This window comes from Sinohyriopsis cumingii, chromosome 18 (assembly GCF_028554795.1).
Source record: "Sinohyriopsis cumingii isolate HCF-2022 chromosome 18, ASM2855479v2, whole genome shotgun sequence".
In the NCBI taxonomy this organism is placed as follows: Eukaryota; Metazoa; Mollusca; class Bivalvia; order Unionida; family Unionidae; genus Sinohyriopsis; species Sinohyriopsis cumingii.
This window is the reverse complement of record NC_142978.1, coordinates 11,728,535-11,738,471: the sequence shown is the minus strand read 5'-3', so window position 1 is coordinate 11,738,471 and position 9,937 is coordinate 11,728,535. Positions and strand designations below refer to the sequence as shown.

At 33.3% G+C, this 9,937-nt stretch overlaps 1 protein-coding gene across 1 annotated transcript; it reads left to right on the top strand.

Moving 5' to 3' along the window:
* The first annotated feature begins 393 nt into the window (after window positions 1–393).
* Window positions 394–9,409, top strand: LOC149776071 (uncharacterized). Its single transcript, XM_089942393.1, has 4 exons — window positions 394–533; window positions 3,104–3,238; window positions 6,008–6,116; window positions 9,308–9,409. Exons 1-3 carry the CDS (start codon window positions 470–472, stop codon window positions 6,106–6,108), a joined length of 300 nt encoding a protein of 99 aa, XP_089798519.1. The 5' UTR covers window positions 394–469; the 3' UTR covers window positions 6,109–6,116; window positions 9,308–9,409.
* The last annotated feature ends 528 nt before the right edge of the window (window positions 9,410–9,937 follow it).

Sequence of the window (9,937 nt, the reverse complement as noted above, 5' to 3'; positions counted from 1 at the left end):
CTATCATGCCGTCTGTGAACAGGTTAAGTAAGATTTTGATATTTCTGGAGGCTACTAGTTATATCGAAACAGCCTATAACATGCCTTTTCCTATGAAAAACAAATATACATTATTTAGACAGCCCAACATGCATGGTCATTCATATGTTTCACTGACCAATGGCGGCTTCCAGTAAATCGAAACATAAGAGAAACAACTCATTAAAGTATTTCCTTTCAAAACAGAACACTTTTTAACATGTGTGTGTTTGTGTGGTGTGGTTTTGTGCATTGCGCGACAATCTTCGCAAGTGACCTTTGTTTCAAACAAAATGAATTGGGAACGTTAGACGAGGAATGAAGACGCTATTAGTCCTATATGTGGACCAAGTGTGATAAAGAGCGTATTTGGGGCAGATCTTCTCACGATTTGGTCTGATCGTGCTCCTGGAGGTCAGATAGAAGCCATATAGGTCTTAGCGTCTGTGCAATGCATACATTCGACATCACCATGAAGAGCTGTCTGTGCCTTTTCGCTCTCGTTGTTGTTCTTGGTAAGCCACATATTGCCGTATTTATTATATGAACTATCTGTTTATTAATTCAAATATTCCTGAGACCAAACATAGGTTTATGAAGGGTTAATGTCTAGGTCTTGCCTTTAAGAAGTTACTTTAGGTTTTAAATATTATGCTTACTTAAATTGTTTCAATCTTCAAGAACAAACAATCTAGGTATAACGGATTTAATATTAGAATGCCATTGTCCTGCAAAACAATCACGCTACGAATAAATGTCATGTAGGGTGGAAATAGTTTTGCACGCAGTACACTACTGAGAGATACAAGAAAGCCATTCGTACAATTCACAATTTCATGTGTGTTGTATGCAGCTTAGCTATTTAGAGGAATTTCATCAGGTGATAATGTTAATGTATTAATATCTTTTGAAATTCTTTCAGATTGGCTTTGTACCTTTTCAACCAGAAACTAAAATATAGTAGAATTAATTTCCTATATAAGAGATGATGTCCTATTTTGCCAAATTAAAAACTTACATTGTTTTCCCCTTTTTTCCTTAGTAATAGAAATTACACAATTTGATAGCTATTTTCATATTATCATTGTACCAATATCAATATCTGATTTGTATCACCATACTGTTTTTCGATTTTCGATACGAAAGGGAACGTTATGTATATACCGCCTTTCAATGCAGATCATACAACGTATTATCAACGATTTTATTAATTCGCCTCAAAGTTAACCGTTTCATTGTCTTTCTGAAGTAAATTAGATACAATATGCTACAAGCTATGTTTTTATAGTGCGAACGTTTGATTGTCTCCACTGCCACATCACATATTGTTAGATACAGTGAACATATAAGTTTTATATTGAAATCAGGAAAACAACATAATACGTTGGGCATATACTAGGGTGCTTCTTAACAAGTATTGCATTCAATAGTCAAACGTTATTTCCCTTTGTCTGGTCATCAAACAACTCAGGAGTGTGGAAGTTAGTTGCCGTGTTTGTTTATTATGACACAAGCAGGGTTTATTGATTTTAATATTGTTTCTAAACATGTACAACGAAAATTATGAATATGGATATACAATCGGGAATGAAGTGTAATGTGTGCCATTGCTTTATTTGCAAAGTAAAATATTCTGCAACGAACTGAAAAACCTCACATGTTTATTTAGGTTTATGAATATATATGATTGAGATTTTGATCTTTAAAGCAAAGAGGTATGTATTTTAACTATGATGCTTAAATTGATCAACTCTTAACAAGTAGTCGTTTTTATCATCAAGGCTGATTTCAGCCTGATAGTGTGGTAATGCTTCTTTCCTAACTTTGAGGACCTTATTGCACTTGTTTTCCAAAACAAAAGAGCTGTCAACTGCAACATAATAGTTTTAATCAAATGTATAATCCTTATAAACGGTGGAATACTAATTCCTTCCTAACTATTAAGCTAACTCATGAGACAGCAATACATGTAAGGATGAAGGTATTTTTTAAAGAATAAATCCATTAGTTACAAATAAATATATGTTACGCAGACCTTTTCAGTAAATAAAAATCAAGTTAATTTCACACACACATAAGATCGGGTTTATTTTAAATTGTTTAATTCGAGATACGGAAAAGTTGCTGTTTTTAAAATCAATTATTAATTTCTTTATTGACCTTCTATCGCTTCCACTTTCAATGTGTTTGAGCCGCAAGCGAAATTCAGGTTTACATCACACACAATGCGATAGCAATGGCTGCTATATACGTTGTCTAGAATTTCTCAGTTCTAAACCATATGCTATTCTAAAAGTGAGAGAGAGAGAGAGGCACATACTTCATATTATACAGATATAAACGGCAGCGAACATTATTGCACACACATGCTCATTAACCTTTATCCAGCCATGAATAAACAAAAAAAAAACTGAATTTAAATTTGTTATTGAACGATGAACGAATTTATAGACTATTAAAATATAAAGTGGTTTAAAAAGTCGTTCAATTTCTCAAGCCAGATTGTTTTATTAAGTTCTGCACATTATATTTTACATTTCTGAACCACGTTCTTATTTTAAGAACTTTATACTTCCTCTACCCCAGATTCTTCTGAAATAACACATGAACGACATATACAGATTTACCTTAAATGTCGCCATTAAAATTCAAATATTTTGCAAAGCACTCTCGATGAATATGCTTTCATTATAAACAAGGTATAAGTTCATCCTTGAGATTACAGAAGACAACATTACAAAGTTCCCTTTCCGGTAAAATGACTTTCTGTAGCACAGATGTTCAGATAACGAGACTATGACGATTTCAAATGTTTTGCAGTGAATACAGTTTTGATATTGAGACTAGTTCATTATAAGGCGATAACAGGTATTTTACAGTGTGAAACTAAGGTCATGCAACTGGCATTATGGTGAGGAACCGCTTTGTTATTCAGATTTATTTTTTCTTTTAAAGAAGTAGATTAGTACGAATTGATCAATATAACCTCATGCTAAGTTGAACAATTACTATTTAATTTAATTTAATATCGTACATAAAAATGCAATGTCTACTAATATTGAAATGTGCATTATTTATATTACAGTGTACGTAAAGGGAGAGTCATGTCCATCAGGACACGTCACTGACTGTAAGTTAACAACATGCACAGGAGGTGAATGGGTTCTTGGTTGTGTGGACAACCTCTGCACATGTACTCATACTGGAGGCGGCTCGCACGGTAAGAATGTTTTCAAATTGTCTGTTTGCATTGCTTTAGACCTGTAACACGTGTATAAACTATTTATTTCAGCTTGTTGCTAATACTGCAAAATATTTGTACAAATATTTTCCAGTACCAGAAACAAACGTACATAAACTATTTGAAACATAATAAAGTTGAAAGGTTGAATTCCTGTAAAAACATCAATGTAAAGTTTCGCAAACATAACCGTTTTTCTGTTTAATTTGTTTGTCATGTCTATTGTTTGCATTTGCCTTGAAAAAGACTGATTTAAAGAATCGAAAGCACGCAGCCTAGCTAGATACTAATTTCGCACTGCTCGTTGTCAGTTTATTGCATTTAAATTAATCAATCCCTGATACATATGATCCCTTGCTGGATCCAGTTCACTTGATATGATTGTCGTTTGCCATATGAGTTTTATTCTGTATATCTATCTATATATGCATATATATATAAATATATATATATATATATATATATATATATATATATATATATAGAGAGAGAGAGAGAGAGAGAGAGAGAGAGAGAGAGAGAGAGAATTGTTTAAAATGTGCTAGATACGAATATTGCGATTGATAAAGTTTATATCTGAGTTCAGTAGGAATTGGGGTACAAAGAAAGCAAATTACTAACCAGAGAACCGTTTAGTGATATACAAATAATATTTTACTATGATAAATTAAGTAATAAGTTCGAGTTGCGGGTGCAAATTTATATATTTTCAACATAAAATTGGCAATTATATTTCTAACACAAATCAATCTTTTAAAGATACATGCAGAACAACATAAACAAAATATAGAAAATAGATGAATATGACAGAAAATATCAGAATAAATCTTGTGAAACACTTAAAGCAAAAATCGAAAAGATTATTGAGTAATAACGTGTTTCAATTACTAATCAGTCGAAATATTTTACATCTGCAATTCTTTAACACCCACCGTGTGATAATATACATCCAAAATTCCAAATGGATTGAGTATAAGAACATTAGTTACAAAGAATAGATCGCGATATACTGATGTGGATGATATGTATATGTGATGCGGCTCTCATTGTCACTAAATCATGATCGTGTAAAGTGATTAGTCGCAACTTCAGCAAAAACAACGTTACATATGACAGTTATTGAATTGATTCAGATGCCTTCAAGATGTTTGCGACCTTCTTTGTGCGCAGGAAGTTAGTGCTCGCAACACTTTCATTATATACCTGCGTGCATGCTGTTTATGTAAGCACACTGAAGACGGGGCCCGAGTGGCAGAGTGGTATAAAGTGCTATCTGTCACTGATCACTATCATATCACCTCTCTCTGGGTGGGTTCGAGTCTCGATTCATCCAATGTGGGTATGTGAGAAAGCTTGCCAGTAGCTTCTCGTGGGTCGGTGGTTCTTTCTGGGGTTTTCCCGGGTTCATCCTCCACCATTAATACTGGCCACCATGTATAGCCTATCGTGTGCTAAAAATGTCGCTAAATTCTACTACAACAACAACAACACACTGAAGACCATGAATTCTGGCGGTAAGCATTAAATATTAAAGAGGTTTGACAGCAAGGGTTCAAATACCGCCTAAATGTACCGCAAAACTTGTATTTTGATTATTCTTACCAGCCATGTACTATGTACATACATTATATAATAAGTAACAACCCAACTCATTCGCCCTTTTTCAGAGCACTCAAAAGGGCAATGCGTAACATAAAAATGTATACGCCTGAAACTCGAGAAATATCGATAGAGGATTAACTCTTTACTACCAAAATATTCAACAAAATAATAACTTTGATTTTCAAATAAAGATTTCATTTCAATAGAACTAAAGAGTGTTGTAGATTTCAGAGTCACGCATCATGTACAACTTACCAGATTCCCTTTTGGTGTGATAAGATTTATACTATTCAAATTTTCAGTATAGTTTGTTTTCTTTTTAAAAATGCATTAATCGTATTTAGATTATATTGATTCCGTGTTGAACAAAATATTTAGTGATATCTAAATCTTTGTCTAATCAATTTAAAACCTAGGACATTTAATGTAATATCATTTACCGGGACCCAATATATCTGCTTGAATTTTCTAGCTCAAACTCAATTTTTGCTCTTCCATCTGACTTCATACTGATCTGTTCTTCACTGACCGACAATCAAACGTTTGTATTTTAAGTTTAGTAGCAGTCTAATACTAAGGGGATTCGTTATTGGGGGTGAGGGGGATAATACCAATTCCCCAGGCACTAGGTTACCTTAAAACATCTTATGTCGGAATGAAATTAGATGTTCTGAACAGCTTAGTAAGGATATGGGTTTAAATATCATCTAAGTTACACAATAGTAATTTCTCCTCATTAGTTGCAACTTTAGCTCTAGCTGAATTTGCGCATTCTCTGCATTTATGTATTTGTGTATTCATTTATTCAAATAGCTTGCAAGAGCTTTTAATTTTATTAGCAGTCTGTTGTTGCGGGAACTCGCGACAGGGGAGGTGTAGAGGAGAGGTAATAACACAAAATCATCATGCAATAACTTTCGTTAAAAGATATACTGTCTGAACTGACTATAGTCTTTCATACAATTAACTCAGGTGATTGGTTTAAAAATCTTGTGATTGATAAATAAATGCTTTCTCCTCGTGATCTACAATGATATCTTAAGGTTTGTGTTTATTTAATTATTTATTTACTTACTTATGTATTTATTTATGTTTTTATTTATTTATTTATTTATTTATTTATTTATTTATTTATTTTTCAAATAGCTTGCACAACCAACGCTGATTGTGGCAATGGGCGAAACTGCGAACGAAACCAGCAGTGGCGTTGCATCCAGGGCACTTGCCACTGCACACATGCAAATTAATAAGCAGTGTATGTATCCCACATGTTGTGTTTTATTTTTTTGGTCTTTGTTTGGGGTCTGTGTGTGTGTATGTTTGCTGCATGTAGTATATGCAATACTCATTTTTACTCTTTCTTTTATCCGCAATTGTAAATACAGCATTTAGAATAAAGTAATTAAGAAAGATAGTTACCAAAGGTTAATTAATTAAAATGAATCTTATTGTCATGGTTTTTATCTATAAATTTTCATATACCTTGCAATCGTTTTGTCCGGTATTAATGATCTAGAATTTGACACTAGACTTAGAAAAGTTGAAAATTTATAGCTTTGAAAAGCTATAAAGAGTGTGTGTGTGTGTGTGATATTGAGTTTTAACGTAGATTTTACAATGTTTCAGTCATATTGTTACGATGTCTGCAATGTGACAGTTTATAGTGACGTCTAGCGGGGGGGGGGGCATCATGCCGCTGACATGTAGCATGATGTCCCACCGGGTCACTCTATCCTGACACGAGGCCGACCAGTCCGAACAGTAAAGCTCTAAAGATGATTACAATGAAAATTATCAACATGAGTAAAAATAGCAGCGTTAAGTACATAACATGATAGTTTGTCGAGTTTCCATTAGGTAAATAAGGAGATTCCTATCAGGGAAGTATGCCTTTCCCTTTTCACAAGAACACAATAGCTAGCAACAGTCATTGGACTGCTTTCGTATGTCATTAAGGAGACTCACTGAAGTTATATTACGTCACGTGGCGTTATTTAATGAAGCATACCTACTGATTGCCTCTGCTGTGGAATTGCATTATCACCGTCAAGGTTCCAATATGTTTAAATTTATATAACCTGGCAAAGTTATCTGATAGTTCAGTGCTTTGCTTTGTTCAGATATAATTTTTTTCGACAATTGAAAACTGCAAATATAGAGATGTAACATTCAATGTAAATGAATATATTGCTTAAATTCATTTAAGTTTGTTAGTTACTTAATTAAACAAGACACGTAATTAGGTATTTAATTTATTTTGACACCAGTAAGAGAGTGTCAGAAGCAAACCAGTGGAATGCATCAATATCATGACTTATTTTGCAGTTTTAGAAATTGCTCATTGATACAGTTAGCTGCTGTTACTCGACAATTTCCAATGCATTAAGCTTACTTGCATCGAGTTTGAATTCTTATTCCGACATGTCTTTCATATACGCCTTGATGGAAACCATTTCACTACCTTATTTACTGGCTGAATGTTTTCGTCGAGGTATCTCCAATAAACCAAAACCAAATATAAATCTTTTGATGCCATTGCTATTTTGGTTTTTATTAAAGAGAAAAGGCATGTTCTTAGATATTTGTATTTGGTAGAAATAATATCATTACGATCTTGACCTTAGTTTAGGGAATCGTACGTCCAATGAAATATATTTGCGAGCAGCGAGTCCCTGGTTCATCAAATTCTTATTGATACTTTAATACCTTAAACAAATTAGATTTCTTTGTGAGAAGCAACTCCTTGGTTCATCAAACTATTATTGACACTTAAAGACGTACGGTCATCAAAGTATAATATATACCTTGAGATGTGGATATATACATGCTAATTTCGCAATCTTGGTTGTCCTCCACTGCGAGAAATTGGTCTATCGTGGAGAGTAATAGCGTCTATCTGCTCCATCCTTATTTGTTCGTTTGTCTGGGAATCAACATTGTTTAGAAACTCAACTTAGTCGTTTTGCCATATTTGCATTATACAGAACAAGTTGCTTTACATAGCTTTTATGCCTGTTTGTTTGTTGGTTTTTTTTTGTCGATTTAGTTGTCGTTTTGAAACATCGTCGATTGCTTTTGGCAAGATTATAAAATGTTCATAATGTAATGAACCTGTCCCCGAATGTAGAACAGTTAACCATTTCAAATGCGAAGCCTATTGATTTCATTTGATCCACTGCTCAGACCATGATATTTATATGAATGATAATGAGTATGCAAATGTTATCGTCACAAAATGTAATATGTTAAACGATAATCTTTTCAAAAGCATTATAAGATATCGTTCTGTTTCAAATAAATAAAAAAATGTATTCTAATTTATGTCATATTTTAATACAAGTAGCTTAGGCCACACTTGAATACCATTCATTAACGCAGAGAAACGAAACATGTAAAATCGACAAGAATACTGTCATGCAAAGCTCGTAAAGTATTTATCTCATTTCTCTGCCCTCGCTCCATTAATACACTATTATGTCTGGAATTTTTATCTATTGGCATCGTTTCTTATGCAGTGGTATTGCAGTCAGCCATTGCGAGACCTCATCAACTCATATATAATAAGTTAGTGTAAAATTACAACTTCTTAGAACTTTCAACAACATACTTGTAAATTGCCATATCCCATCAGGAGATGATTGACGCAAAATGTTTTCCGCTGTAAGTGAAGCATTTATACATTACTTACCTACTCTGATTGACCATTAATGTAGTCCTTAACCTGCCGACATAGCTAAGAAAGAAACCAGAGTTTAGCTCTAAAGAAAGTCGAAATGAAATGTATTATGATTTATTATATTTATTTACAAAATGTTACTGCATAGTTGAAAATAATGTAAAAAAGTGAAAAGTGTTGACTAGTGTTTACGCTCATAACAGAGAAGGCAGTGGTTTGATATGATATCGCTCTTTATACTAGTTTCCGGTGTTGAATAGTTGTACTGACGTTTGAGTCACATTATTCTGCAGTGCCTAATTATTTGAAAATCATTGGTATACTCGCACTAGAAAAAGACTGAGTTATTTGAGACATATGCGTTACTTCTGTAACATAAATATTATTTTGTAACAAGTGCGTAGTTGATTTCCTTCAACTGTTTTATCAAGTATGATAGAAGTTTCTGAATACGTTTGTATCATTCTAATTCCTGTGAAAACCTGGAGATGCCTGCAATGGAGAGACATTGGCATATTTAAGATATATTGAATATGCGATTATTCTGCAAAGAAAAATGAATAGGGAAAGTAATATACAGTATAAACATTATGAAATTAAACAATTAATGTAATCCCTGTTTTATTTATCTACCTTAGAAACTTGCATTAAATCACGAACCACAATCTACATACGAGGAACAATGTACTTTCGTTTACTTTTCTTCAGTTCTGTACATGAGTTATCGCTATTTTCGTATTTGTCCTTAATCTTATTTGCTTCTATTTCAGGGACTTTGGACGACGAATCTGGCTTGGTTTTCCTCTCTTCATGTAGAAAATAAAAATGTATCTATTCTTTAAAAATAAACGATTACTTTCTTTGATACATTATTTTGTTTTGACATTATTATGTTCTTTGTGTATGTAAGATCTTGAATAGAAAAGTGGGTTAGGGTTATTAAAACATTATCTGGCCAGACAAACATAATTTGAATTACGTGTGTCTTTTTAACTTCTAAAGGTGTATTTAACGTGTATTGCGGTGTTTACATCTAATACATTTCTCAAGATTAAGTGAATTTTGCATTAGTAGCTTTTCAATATACGATCTGCACTATCTCGATCCTAAATCGCACAGATATGCTGCGTAGACATAGCGTAATATCAATGAAAATAATCAGATAATGGCTCTTTGCGACATTCTCAGGCATTCTGTTCTACTCGGTCAAGAATAAACGTGTGCTTAATACCAGGATAAAACTTGTAGTACCTATAGTTTCCAAATATTGACGTAACGGCCGCATCTTTGTACCTTGATTTGAGTTAGCTTGTAGAATATCATCATTTCGCATAATCTTCCTTTTTATGTCAGTAAATCAACTTCAAGCGCAGTTCTAAGTCCTGCATCCTTGAGCCACG

What these genes read in the sequence shown, in the direction of transcription:
- LOC149776071 (XM_089942393.1), top strand. Translation starts at nt 470, where the DNA reads ATGCATACATTCGACATCACCATGAAGAGCTGTCTGTGCCTTTTCGCT. An exon ending in CGCTCTCGTTGTTGTTCTTG is followed by an intron (nt 534 to 3,103) that starts GTAAGCCACATA and finishes TTTATATTACAG; the next exon opens with TGTACGTAAAGGGAGAGTCA. An exon ending in TACTGGAGGCGGCTCGCACG is followed by an intron (nt 3,239 to 6,007) that starts GTAAGAATGTTT and finishes TTTTTCAAATAG; the next exon opens with CTTGCACAACCAACGCTGAT.